At 39.1% G+C, this 14,501-nt stretch overlaps 1 protein-coding gene across 1 annotated transcript in view; it reads right to left on the minus strand.

Annotated features, from left to right (window-relative positions):
• Window positions 1-8,190: 8,190 nt before the first annotated feature.
• LOC111154288 (spermatogenesis associated 5) overlaps window positions 8,191-14,501 on the minus strand; it is a 325,382-nt gene continuing 319,071 nt past the window's right edge. The window contains exon 16 of the mRNA XM_022513797.1: window positions 8,191-8,474. Within this exon, the coding sequence (XP_022369505.1) occupies window positions 8,298-8,474 (177 nt within the window). The 3' untranslated portion in view covers window positions 8,191-8,297. The remainder of the gene's footprint in view (window positions 8,475-14,501) is intronic.

The following is a 14,501-nucleotide window of genomic DNA, read 5'->3' on the forward strand; positions in this document are numbered from 1 at the left end:
GTTCCCTACTGAGCAGAGAGCCCGATGTACGGCTCGATCCCAGGACCCTGAGATCATGACCTGAGCCGAAGACAAATGCTTAACGACTGAGCCACCCAGGCACCCTGTAATTATCCTTATTAGTAGTAGTTTTGTAAAAATCCATAGTCTGGCCTTAGCCCTGAGGTCGCTGAGGCAAGGTCTTTGCTCACACTCTGGGACAAAGTGGTAGGGAATTGCTGGTGACCTGGAGTAACTTGTTAAGAGCTGATCTGGATGAGGAGTGGCTTACGTGGGGGAGCCTGGGGGATGGGGGGTGGCAGTGTAGAGGGTGTTGAGCTACTGCCAGTTGTACTTGACAAACACTGAAGTATTCATCAGGGGAATCCCAGCAAACATTTGAAGGAGTAAAACCAGTAGAATGGACTTTTGGTTATAGGGGATGAAAACTTCAGGACGTGAACTGGGTGTGAAAGGAAATGTGCCCTTATTTTGTTGTTAAGAGCCAGTGAAGTCTGAGACTATATTAGTTACATAATAACCCTTCAGTTAATTATCTTGGGGTTTTTACTTTATTCCCTTGTATGACTTCATGCACTAGCACTCAAAGAACAATGATAAACACTTGCCCTAGTTTCTGATATTTAATTAGGGTATGGGCCATTGGTTTAGTATTACTATTTTTAGCAGGTTAATGTTACCTTTACCTTTTTAAAAACTGAGAAATGAATGTTGAATTCCATACTGAATGCACCATTTTCTATTTTGATCTATTAATATGCTCAATTATTTGATTCTGAGTAGTAATTTTTTTAAAGGTGCTTCTTCTAAAAGTATGTAGCTAGTGAAAGAGGGTTGGCACTATGTCAGTCACAGCAGGAATTGGGAAAACTTCCTTTTCCTTTATGCTCTGAAACAGTTTCAATGGCATAATGATGATTGGATTGAAGACCTGAATTCATTTTAGCCAATAAAACCATCCACGCTCAAGAATTTTTGAGAGGTAGCTATATGAAAATTAACAATTTCAACAGGGTTTTTGCCAACCTGTATTGGCACGATAATATAAAATTCTTAACTTTTTATTTAATTCATAAATGTGGTTTCTTTCCCCCTCAACTTTATGTTGTGGCTTTGTTATCTTTTAAAAAGCAAGCCAGAAGGCATATTAGTTTACTATTGCTGCTTTAATACATTATCACGAACAGTGGCTTAAAACAACACAAACTGGGCGACTGGTGGCTTAGTCGGTTAGGGGTTTGCCTTCCACCCAGGTCATGATCTCGGTGTCCTGGGATCAAGTCCCGCATTGGGGTCCCTGCTCACTGGGGAGTCTGCTTCTCCCTCTGCCTCTACCTGCTGCTCCCCCTACTTGTGCCCTCTTTCTCTCTTTCTGTCAAATAAATAAATAAAATCTTAGAACACACATACACACAAACTTACTCTGTAACAGTTCTGTAACAGTCTGCATGAAGTCGGAAATGGGACTAAAGTCAAGGTATTGGCAGGGCTATCCTGAAGGCACTATGGGGGGAATCCTTGTCTTTTCCAGACTCCACAGTCTGCATATCCCCTGGCTTGTCGTCCTTTCCTCCATCTTCAAAGCCAGCGGAGAACATCTTCAGACTTCTCTTTCTGACCTCTTTTCCTCTGAATCTGATTCTCCTGCTTCCTTCTTTTCTTCCTTATAAGGGTCTTTATGATTACGTTGGGCCTATGCAGAAAATCCTGGGTACTCTCATCTCAAGATCCTTAATTCGATCACATCTGTAAAGTCCCTTTTGGCATTTAAGGTAACATATGATTTTCACTGTTTCTGGGGACTAGAATGTGGATGTCTTTGTGTGTGTGTTTGGGGGGGGGCGGTACATCGTTTTGTCCACCACAAAAAGATTAATTTGTTTTGGATTTTTTTCTCCAAAGAATGGGCTATTGGATCAATCATTTCTGTTGTTTTTTTTGTTAATTAAAGCTTTTACCTTTATATTTTCCTAAAGTTAATTTTGGAGTTATTTATGATAACTTTTTGAGGAGATTTCATAATTTGGTTAATCTTATTCTATTAACGAAAGTGTTTAGATTTATAAATTATCTTCTGTGTAGAGTGTTCATTGAATTCCATAGATTTTGATATATAGTATTTTCATTATTATTTTTCAGATATTGTTTTGATTTCCTCTTTGATCAAAGAATCATTTCCAGATGAATTTTGAACTTCTAAATATTTGGGGTTTTGTTATTTCTACATTTCTCAGTTTTAGGTGTCTTTTTTAAAGATTTTATTTATTTATTTGAGAGAGAGAGAGGGAAAATGTGCAGGAGCAGCAGGGGGTGGAGTGGTGGGGTGGGATGGGGAAGCAGCAGAGAGAGACGGAGAAGCAAATTACCCCCTGAGCAGGGATCCTGATTTGGGGCTAGATCCCAGGACTCTGGGATCATGACCTGAGCCGAAGGCAGAGGCTTTAACTCACTGAGCCACCCAGGTGCCCCCAGGCACCCCTTCTTAATTTTAGTTTTATTACATGGTGATTATAGGGCACATTCTGCAACATTCCTGCATTTGCAAATATTTTGTGTGTTTGTGTATATACATTATTATATAATATATATAGATTATATGAGAGAATAAAATATTGTGCATTCTCTATTTGCAAAGTTTAATATTTATCCGTTATAAGTTACTTAGATTCTCTGTATCTTGGAGATAATTACTAGATCAGTTTATAAAGAACTTATTTATTTTTTTTAATAGCACTACAATGTTCCATTGTATGGATGTACTGTAATTTATTTAAATAGAACCTATTGATAGATGCTTGTTCTAGTATTTTGCTATTATAACAAATAAGTCTATAATAAATACTTCACCATTAGATGGTAAATAATATGCTATTCTTTACCTTTGGGAGCATATTTGTGGAATAAATTATAAATAAATTCCATTAGCTCTGTTCATTTTGAAACTTATTCAAATGTTTTATGATATCCCCTATCACATTGCCTATATTTTAACATTTTTGAGATTTCAAAGCTGTTGTATTCTAAACTTTTTCCCTCTTTCCTCAGAAAATGTCTCTTCTAATGTACTCTAGCTTTATCTTTCAGCACTTTGTTTCTCCCCCAGTGCCAAACTTTCTCCCCAGATTTTTGGCATAGTTCCCCTGTTGTTATTTCCCTTTGGGATATCTCAATCTGTGATTATTCCTGGCCCCAAATAATCTGTTCTCCATGTCCTTGACTCTCCTTTTCACCTGTCGACATTTTTATTATTGTTTATGATTATGTTGGTGTAAACAGTAATTTAATTGCTGTGGGTTTATGACAAACATATGAACATATTATTACATGTCAGTTCCCATTTCACTTAACTGCATTTGACTGATTTTAATATGAATATTTTTGGGATATTTAGAAAGATTTATTTGGGATAGAGAGAGAGACTGTGCTAGTGGTGAGGGTGGTAGGGGGAGAGGGAGAGGGTGGTAGGGAGAGAGAGAATCCTTAAGCAGACTCCCTCTGAGTGGGGAGTCTGTTACTACACTCGATCCCAGGACCCTGAGGTCATGACATGAGCTGAAACCAAAAGTTGGATGCTTACCTGGATATTATCACAATGTTAATATTAAAATCACAGTAATTTATTTTTTTCCAAAAAAGGTGTTTTTAAATTATAGTCTGATAATTGATCACATCATATGTGTTCTGAAGCAGAGTAGATGTTGAAATTCCTGGAATTCATGGAATTAACCAACTTTCTAAGTTGGTTCAAAATATGTTGTATTTGACAGATAGCCTTTGAAATACTTTACCTGGGGTTTAATCTGTTCCCTGATTTCAGCATAGATGAACTCTATTTTTCTTTCTTTTCATTTCTTTGGGTTTTGTTGCATGTGGTATGTTAAGTGTGTCATTTTAACCATCTTTCCAGAAATGTTTATCACTAGGTCCTGAAAGAGGGGTCTACAAATTTCTCAATAATTTTGTAACCAACTTAAAACCTTGTAACATCTCTTTCTGCCTTAATTTGCTAGAATGAATTCTTTTCCCCAAAAGTGAGTCCTAAAAGATACAGGCTACTGGGGTATATTTGACATAAACATTAGGTAAAAAGCTTTTCTGTGCATACAACTGTTAAAATGAAAACTGAAGGAAGGAAAGTAAATCAATTTGGAGCATTAGAATTTCTATGTGGACCATATTTGAAAAAATACTGCTAATTCAACCCATATATAATTTCAAAGTGTGCTTTGGTGTATGCTCATCTTTAACGTTAGGACTCAGAGAAACATGACAAAACGAACTAAAACTCTTAACAACCTCATTCAGAAATTTCAGTAACAACAGGCCAGGGAAATAACTTCATTCTATTCTAGCAACTTTTCTGTAGCCTTCTCCTAATTAAGATAAATTAAACATACACTTAAATTTGGTTTTTCTATAAATTCAATAATTATTTTTCCAAAGTAGAAAACCCATACATTATTTTAAAAACCTGTTTTATACATTAGAAATAACACAGAACTAAATATTTCTCAAGCAATGTTAGGGCAGTCAGAATCAATCTTATAAATACACTTTCTTAGTCATAAAGGAGTAAAAAGTTAGAAGCCATTCCTCTAAATTTTGTTGTTAGAAAGAAACACTAATTTCACTATTGAAATGAAAACCTCTTGGAACACTGGGGGAAAAAATAAGTGTCACTGTGAGTATCCTGAAACCCTGAAGAGAATCTGGACCAACGACAAACACTTGACCAGATGCCAAAAAGCAAATTTTCTGAAGACAGGAAGCTGGACATTTTCTTTTCTTGCTGCACTTAAATTTTCCATGAACTATACTGTGTAATTCAATCACAAACAAACCCAAATAATAGGATCATACACGATTTTAAATCCACACATAGGAGACTTGGGCATCAGAAGTAAAGCCCTCACGCAGATGAAGCTGGGGTAAACTGTTATTAGTGACACCTGACCTGTTCTTTTCTATGACTCAGATTTTTACTGGTACTGTTATAAAAAGGGCACAAACTTCAAATAAAGAACAATCATTGCCTTTTCAATGGTAATAATTAGCTATCTAAAGATATAAAAAATAATTGGTTTGTAATAGATTAAAGATGTAATGCTCTAAAATCTTTTTAAATTCTTGACTTCCTGCTCCTTGCACAACCACAGTACCATGGAAACAGAAGTCTCACTCTAGATTTAATTTCTCCCACCCTCGGTCATCAAACAAGGATCACCTAACCACTAATTCTCACCAACACGTTTCTTGTTTCCTGGATCCTAAAAGCCCAAATTTTTTTTTCCTTCTTGCGTTTTATTCCATCATCCCAGTACTTCTGATTTTCTAGACACATGGGGTGGTAGGCATTGTGGATTGCACTAGAAGTCCATGGACTGGGTGGAAGGACAGGATTGTGATGCTGGTTAGGAATGCAGAACAGGGCTGGGGATGCATTTTGCCCTTTGCCCCATAACGTGTCAATTTAAGGCTGATCTTTTAAACATTATTATGACATACTTAGGCATAAAAAGTATAGACTGGATTACAATCAACACCTGTATTCACATTACCCAGTTTAAGATAGGACATTTCAGCTTTTCTCCCCAGAGGAAATTCTCTTGGTATTTGATGCTTTTCATTTCCCTTCATGTAGTTCTCTACTAACTGTGTTCTCATAAACAACATATATTATCTTGCATGTCTTAAAATTTAAATGAATAAAAGTATTCTTCTGAAATGTTTTTTTTTTTGAAATTCCTCTTTTCCATGTAGCTCCAGTTACAATTTTACTGCTGTAAATATTGCATTGTATGGGTATCCCATAGAAATGCATTCTCTGACGGATATATCGTTTCCAGTTTCTTACTATTTACAAATACTAGGGCTCTGATTTTCTTAATCATTACTCATTGAAAATAACTTGCTCTGAGACATACACTGAAGAGAACTCTGAGATTATAGGATCTTCAGCATTCCTGGATATGTTAGTTGCTCTCTGAAGTAGCTGTCCCAATTTACGCCCCACCAGCAGACTGCGCACACCCTTCGGGATTATAAACTCTGTAAGCAGGGTTTTAGCTGTTGGAATCCTCCATGGCCTGGGTGAGTCTGTATTCCTCCAACAACTGGAAGTGCTGGTCATCCCAAGGATATTTCTAGTGCAGATCCATATTTTCATGTTGAAAGGTTTCAAGCATCTAAATCTCAAAGGTGGTGTGAATTTGAACCCAGAAGCCGTGGTCAGGTAAGCTCAGAGTCAGAATTCTGAGGAGCTGCTTCTTTTCTTTTCAAATCCAAAGCACAGACCAAGTCTGGAGAGGCTCCTCGTGATCTCTCCAATCAGCAGGAGGAAGTCTTTTCTAATTTGCCCTTACGCTGCAGGTGTTGGTCTTTAATGATCTGGACATTATATATGAGGCCCGGTTATGACTTCTATGTCACATGGGCTGAAGCGTCTGAGCAGTCACTAATAGCTGAGCTCCTCATTGATTGAGATTGCCCCCCTTCCTCCCCACTGCCCAGTCTCCAGCCTGAGAACCTATGCCAGTTCAGGCTTACTGTTCTGGTTTTTATTTTATTGGCAGTGCGAGTTTAATTTTTTTTTTTCTGTTCAGGCCTTTGGGGATAAGGTTTTTCTCTTTATTTTCTGTGCCCTCAGAACTTATAGAGAAGGATGGTCCTCTAATAAACCAAAGGGAAAATGGGAAGCATAATAGTAATTTTGAGGTCCTACTTCATCACGTAAGCCTTATATTCTAAATCAGCAGAAACCAATAGAATGTTCTAGTGATAGATGTATTCTACAATCTATTCTATCCACATGGCAGACACTTGTCACAGGTGGCTACTGGACACTTGAAATGCAGCTAATGTGTCCAGTGAACTCAATTTTTAATATTATTTAATTATAATTCATTAAAATGTAAACTTAAATAGCTGTATGTGGCTAGTAGCTATTATATTCGACAGTAGAGCTCTAAGTAGTAGTCATATTCTTTGTCCCGTGGGTGGTTTTATGTATATACTAATAAAGCAATGTAGTCTGGGGAAAAAATGCCTCGCAAGTCTATTTTTGATAGTCAAAGGGTAAGATGTTTGAGAGGTGACTTCAGAATACAAAACTGTATAGTCCCATTATTGTGATAATCAGGTATTTCTCGCCTGGCTTGTCTTTCTGGAAATTTTCAAAGATCTACAGTGATCATGTCTCAGTGCACATTCTTTCCACTGCCACTTTCTCAACTGGAAGTCAGGGAGTCAATTTCTGACAGTTTTTCAAAGATATTTATGGAATATTAAAGTGTCAAGAATTCTGAAGATAAATAATTAGGAGCACAAATGTACATATTTCAAATGCAGCATAAGACAATATGGTTAAGAGCCCAATTTCGTTTATCTTTGAACTGAAAAAGTTTATTGGTAACCTGAAAATGGGTGCAAATTAACACATGAACATACAATTTATCTATAGTGTTGTATGAAACAAAACAGGTCTATTGCTCTAGGCCTGGACTGGGATTATAATTCCTATTTTTTTAAATTTGCAAGGGCATTACATGAAATAACTCTTAATTTTTTTAAAATTGCCATTAGTACAGATTAAGAAGGCCAAAGCAAAAATGTAGGTGTAAATTATAATAAGAACAAAAACATACCTGGAAACAAGACCATATAAACCTGGTTGGTGCATTTGGCTATTTTACTGGCTGGCCTTTAAAAATAAAGATCTGTAAATCTTTCTCACTATGGACTAATCAACATGTATCTTGTATTTCTTGTATAAAACTTATGTTCACAGGCTGGCCATTCAGGAATAGACTGAAACAGATTCTGGAGTTAGGAAAGCATTTCATGGGAGGAGTAAACTAGGTCAAAAACGAAAAAGCTAAAGTTTGCTTTTTAAATATCAGCACAATTTCCAGATAAAACTGATTTAAACTCGTGTCCAGAGATTTTTATGGATAGTTTTACTGTATCCATTTCATTTAAAATGTCTTTAAACACTGAAGCCTCTCAATTCCAGTCAACATATTTCAGACACTTTGCTTATGAAGGATTTTTTTGGACACTCTCAAGACAAATTTTTTTTAAAAAAATTTTATTTATTTACTCATGAGAGACAGAGACAGAGAGAGAGAGAGACAGAGAAGTCCAGTGTTGGACTCTGATCCCAGGACCCAGGGTTCAGGAACTGAGCCGAAGGCAGATGCTTAACAGACTGAGTTACCCAGGCACCCAAGACAAATTTTTAAAAGAGAAACAAGTTTTGTCTAGAAAGCATTTTTAGCACACTGAATATGTATCCTTCGTCAGAGTGAATGTAGCCCACTCTTCTCTTGATACTCCTCATAGAAACGTCTCAGTGATTTAGGAATTCTAGGTGTCACAGTACTCAAGGCTTGAGTAAAATGTCTTCTTGTGATACAGTTAGCTTGAATGTCTTCTTCCAGAGCTAGAAGGGCTGCCTCCCTACAGACAGCTATAACCTGAAGCAAAACAAAGAAATAAAAACAAACGTACAAAAAAAGAAAAAAGAAAAGAAGAGAGAGAAAAAACAATCAGTACTGTTTTTTTTTAGAAATGTAGTATTTCAAATATTCATCTGTGGTAACTGCTACAAGCAGAAGCACATCGCTAACGTGGATCTTCACGCTTATTCCGCTTCGTTTTTCAGAAGGATAAAAAGTAATCACCTTCATTCCAAAACAATGTATTAAGTACTCAGAATCAGGAGGGGCTAGCAGAGATGTAAGACAGGCATTTGTTCTTAAGAAGCTCGCAGTGGTAAAGGTGGAACACATGTGCGGGCACATATTTCTGCTACAAGGTGACAAAAGGTGAGTGTGTATGTGCGCCGGGGGGCAGGTGGGAACCAAGAGATAAGGGGGTGAGGGCGGAGGAAGGAGATACCCTGATATGCAGCAAGGTCCTGCTCATCAGCACACTTGTCAGGGCATAGAATTTCTACATTCCGTTTGACCTCTGAGGTTTTACCCACACGTAAAAGCATTTCTTTATGTGCATCCCTTGAACGGAGTTCTTAGATCTTGGGAATATCAGAGGGAAGTTGTCTGCATTTACTTTGGAGAGCTGCATTAGAACAGAGAAGTGAATTTTGTTTACTCAGTGAGGAAAGCTGGAAGAATTGAAAAGAATCTGGGGAGGGGGTGGAGTGGATGCAGAGTGAGGGAGGACAGAGTGGGCGGTAGGAAAGCGGAAGGGGAGGAAGGTTCAAGTCTTGAATCCTGAAATGTGTTTTTAAGCTCTCTGGACTTCAGACAGCGGAAGCAGGCTGATGCCAGTGTCATTCTAAAGACACATTACTGTGGTGAAAAGAGCTTGTGGGATGAAAAGAGATATTGTGATTTTCAGGGCAACAGGGAAAACAGTGATTGATACTGACTGCACCTTTATATCGGTAAATGAAAGGGCCAGCTGAAACACATTTGTTCAGCCATTCAGCATATTTTCTCTGTTTGTTCACTTACTGAAAAGAGTTCCTCTGCTTATGCTGGGCTAATGGCTGCCAAAGCAGTTTAGTAGCTTTTTAGGGGATTTAGCAGCATGTTTAGGGAGCTTTCAAAAAACATGCATAGATTTAGATGGCTTTGTCAAATTACGACAATGTAACTATTAGTTCTGGGCTTCATTAATGAGCCCTGAAGTTGACTACAGTGGTTATGCACGTTAATGCTTTTCCAAAAAGAGTGGCTACCAACTGTTAAAGGAAAGGGCAAAACTTCCAGGGATTTGTAAAAACAACTTCATCACACGTTCTGGTGCAAAAAGAGTTATTTTGAAAACAAGATGTAATAATTAATAAGCACAATAAAAGCACATGAAATGCCCAGCATGGTAAACTGGTTATCTGATGGTTCCACTCTGTAGAAAGTGACCCTGAAGACCTCCATGAAGGGAGGTAAAACAACCAAGCAGGGAAAGCCTCAACTCTCTCTTTCCCTCCATCTGAGCAGCACTTCTGCTATCTTCAAGAATTAAAAAAAAAAAAGATTTTATTTAGTTATTTATTTGAGAGAGAGTGAGAGAGTGAGAGCAAAGGCGCGTGCGCACACATGAGTGGGGGTGGGGAGGGGCAGAGGGAGAAGCAGATTCCCCATTGAGCAGGGAGACCAATGCGGGGCTCCATCCCAGGACCCGATCCCAGGACCTAGAGATGGTGACCTGAGCCAAAGGCAGACACTTAACTGACTGAGTCCCTCGAGTGCCCCTGTTATCTGCAAGAGTTTGAGGCAATGGTTGCAAGGCTGAAGTTTGAAGAAGAATCACTGGAAGAGGCAAAATGGCCTGAGCTTCCTGCTGGTTGGTGGACTTTAAGCTCTTCCTCTGAGACAGTACAAGGAATGTTCCATTATGTGGCTCCTTCTCTGGCTAAGTGGAGTAGAGAAGTCACCAGCTCTGGGCCAATGCATGTCTTGCACACTTCATAACTGAGACTTATCTCAGAGAATACCGGACCCAGCACACGATGGCTCCAGAAATTTACTGAGTCCCTACCACATGTCCCTACCACATGTGCTAGACAATTACTAAGGACTGTATTAATCTATTGCTATGTGAACACTGCCTGCCCCCCCACCCCCGCCAGGTTTTATACAAGGCAGTAATGTCCCTAATAGTGTGCACCATCTGATGGAAGGATGGCAATGGAATGGCCAGATAAGCATGTGTAAGGTGGTGGGGTGGGCTGTGGGGAGGCTGGGCTGAGGAAAAGAGAGGTGACTGCAAGGCTGCCTGGACCCTCTCCAAGTTCCCGGAATCTGGTTACATGGCCACATAGTGAGTAGCTCCTGCTGCTGGTACAGCTGAGAAAGTGAACTGCTGGTCTAGCAGGCTTCCTTTTTCAGTACACAGTAATCAAACTGGAAAAGGAATGGTTATACTCCTCTAATCACTAGAATCTCAGGTGGCCTAACAGGGCAGGGTAGGGAAATGTAGGTAGTGGGAAGTGACGGGTCACTGAGGCCCTGAAGGCTGTCCTTGGGGTCAGCAACCCTGAGCAAATCCTCTCTGAAGATCAACTTTCTTTCCGTTCTATCTCTGTGTATAGATTTTCCCAATTTCTAACTTGCTTTTTGCCTTTCTTTGGTCGCTTTCAGAACTGTGACTGCAGGGACACTGGTGGTGAGATGTGGTCAGAGCAGTAACAGCCACCTGAAAGCTGGATGTTTGTAATTTACAGCCTCAACATATGTTAACATTCAAGAGTAATTGTCCTACTATATTTAGTATTTACTGGCCTGACCCTTAATTAACAATTCCATCCAATTTGGAGAACTACAAAATTGTGAGGTATAGAAAACTTGGACAGAGTTTTGACAAGAACACTGAGAAATGTTTGAATTCAATAGAGATGACCCTGGGAGCCTTCGAGAGACAATGGCCAAGGAAACAGAGCAGCTGGATACTGGTACTTTCAAGCACCTCATAGGAAGGTGTCTTCCTCTGTACAGAAGAAGGGCCACTTCTTCTGTACATTCGCCCTTCCAGAGCAACTGGAGGACAGTCTGAATTGAACACTTGCTTCAAGAAAGGTTTTCCTGTTTCATAACATTTATAAGGGATGCCCTGAAGAACTTTCTGCCACTTCTATTTTCCTATCATATTTGCTTTAGCAATATACAACCAGTAACCAAGAGGAAGTAGGACACTACAAATAATTAACTGGTCACTCATCAATCAACACCCACTGGATAGCTAACTCTGTACAACCGCTAGATGAGGCCAGGCAGAGGATCCAGAGATGTCTACGACATGGCTAGCTGTCTTCTGGTGCTCCCCCACCAGCAGGGGACCAAGGTCAATTAACTGCCCCATCTGGTATGGTATTAGAGGTACTGTTAAGCAAGGCTATAGGAAAAATGCTTTGGTATGGAAAGAAGAGAGAAATTACTGCTCCATAAACCGAAGTGGGAAGGACAGAATTTAGATAAGCATATAGAACAGAAAAGGGCATTCTGAGCAGGAGGAATAAAGTGGGCAAAGAAATAGCACGGTGGGGGCGAAAGAGACCAGAGATTGTGTAGCCAAATGGAGAATTAAAAAAAGAAAGAGAGAAGAGTAGTTCTGTCATCAAAATGTCACTAAAAATAAAATGACAGTTTTCAGAAGTCATGTGGGCCATAATAACAGTGAAGGCTAGTCAATGACAGTCATCTCTAACGCTCTACACCCAATTCACAAGCAGCTGATGCATAAGCAGCTGACAGAGAATCATTCCTAAAGCTTCCTTTGTTTTTATTTTCTCCCCATGAAAGGGCTTCTTAGAAATTCCAAAGGGAAAATCATTAAATGGATTACTGGTTCTTCTCTCCTAACCCAAATAAAAAGGTATGCCTGAAAATGGAAGTACTCTTAGGAGGCTCATTTCATGAAGGCTGGTTTCTATTTGCTCTGGTGTCACTCATACTTCTCAGGAGAAGTGTCGCTTTGCTACCTGCTCTCAGGGCCCATGCCAGCATTCCCCTTGACAGATGAGTGTCTTTTCAGAGGAAGAAGTATTTCATGATCAAGTAAGTTTTAGGTAACAGTGCATAGACTCTGTTTCCCACACTGCACAGTAGAATTTGAAAGATTTTTGTGAAGGCTGGCAGTAGTAATCTGCTTAATTTTCTTTAACCCACGGTTTCCCACAGAAGTCTCCCTTTGCCCTGGTTTTGGCAGAACAACCTGTTTGTGGCTATCTTTCAAGTTACTGATGATCTTCAGCACACACTCTGGGAGACGTTAACCCACACCGAACAATTCAGCCAGGACACAAAATGGCTTTTGCCTCTCACATGTCGTTTTTTTTTTTTATCTTTTGCTCTCTCCTATTGCAGAGTAGAGAAAAGAGGGAAAGGGAGGAAAAAAGAGCCTGGAGAAGGACCAGTCTGTTTAACGGGATCAAAGGGCGGCAGCCACAGCACACGCTTGTGCTCTGGAGACCCAAATGGTCAATGCATATTTGTTGAATCAAACCGAACATTTCCTTAACTATAAACAAGTTTCTACAAAGTACACATTATATGCATCTTTTTCATATTTGGCCCATATCCTATAATATTTTTACTTACATTTCACATAGCCTATACTTTGTCAGTTATACTGAAGTCTCTGGAATGGTAACATCAGTAACAAAAATTGTTTAACACCGTTATATGTTATCCGAAGCAATGTTTCAGTTTGGCGTACTACTTTGAATCGAGTTCTGGCTTTAGAAGTAATATAAATTAGAACTTTTGCCAAGAATACAAGTATGCCTGGGTTATTTTGAGGGATGCTTCCTTGGGTATCAAATTTGTTACATGGGGATAGGAACTTGTCTGCTGGGTTGTCAAGGGGAAAGGTGCACGGTCATTGAGAAATAACCTTGAACATTTACTAAGAATGCAGTAATACATATAGGGTTAGAGGACTGAAATGGAAGCTTTGGGACAAAAAAATTGTACAAATGGTGGTCTATTGTCCCATTTGATGAAAATAATGTGGCATCAATGAACTGCTGAGGGGTTTTCTTTTCTGTATTAAGCTTTGAAAGGGTGAGGGCATTTTAGATAAATTACCTCTCTCTGTTGTGCACTGATGGCTATAGAAACTAAGAAGGGCTTTCAATTTAAAGTAGGATGTTTCTCTATCTCTAAAGTCTGCGAGACAACATAGTGAGGTAAGTGCATGCATGTCTACGCATATATCTCACTACAGTGTATTCAGGGCCCACACAATTCATCATTCTGCTGGCATCACATTCAAAACCACACGTGGTCTGGGACTGGTCAGTGATGGGGGAATTCTGGTGAATTTCTCCCATGAGGCTATAGAAGAATCTCACGAGAAGATGTGTAGAATAGATGAATTTGAATCACAGACTGTCTGGAATGTTAAATCAACCCGTTTAGAAAGAAAACTCTTGGCACTAGAACACCTTAACATCTTTGGCAAAAAGGATTTTGGAAGCTTTCCCCTAATCCCTTCACCATGTCCTTCTCTTCCCCCATCGGCTGCAGACTAGATCATTTAAATGAATTATTAGCCAACTACCAGCAAAGTTGCTTTCGCCATTAGGCTGTAACTGTTTTGGCTGGCTCTGTAAAACTGGGTGTTTGTTGTCTGTGTTCTTTTCCAGTTTTGATTAAAAAACAAATACCCAGCCTTTTAAGATCTATATATGCCTTGCTGCAAAAGTGCCAGTTGGGAAAATGAGAAAATGAGACAAAAGACAAGCAGAGTGGGCCCAAGATTTCACCGTCAGAGCTAAACTAAGACACATTGTTGTTGCGGTGGCCACGATACCCATTTATTTGGTGCCAGCATGTCACAAATTCCCTTCCCAGGGATTCTGTAATAATAATAGAGCTATCAGATATCTGAAAAACAACATAAAATAAGCAGGAACTCTCTGTATGAAAGATTTAGGCATATTTGAACTGAGTTCCTAAGAGGTAGGAAAGGAAAAGATTTTTCATGAAAATGTTCAGAGATCTTCAAAACAAAGTCACTGGGGAAAATAGTAATCG

This window comes from Enhydra lutris, unplaced genomic scaffold (genome assembly GCF_002288905.1).
Source record: "Enhydra lutris kenyoni isolate GAN:26980312 unplaced genomic scaffold, ASM228890v2 scaffoldscaffold3, whole genome shotgun sequence".
Classification (NCBI taxonomy): domain Eukaryota; kingdom Metazoa; phylum Chordata; class Mammalia; order Carnivora; family Mustelidae; genus Enhydra; species Enhydra lutris.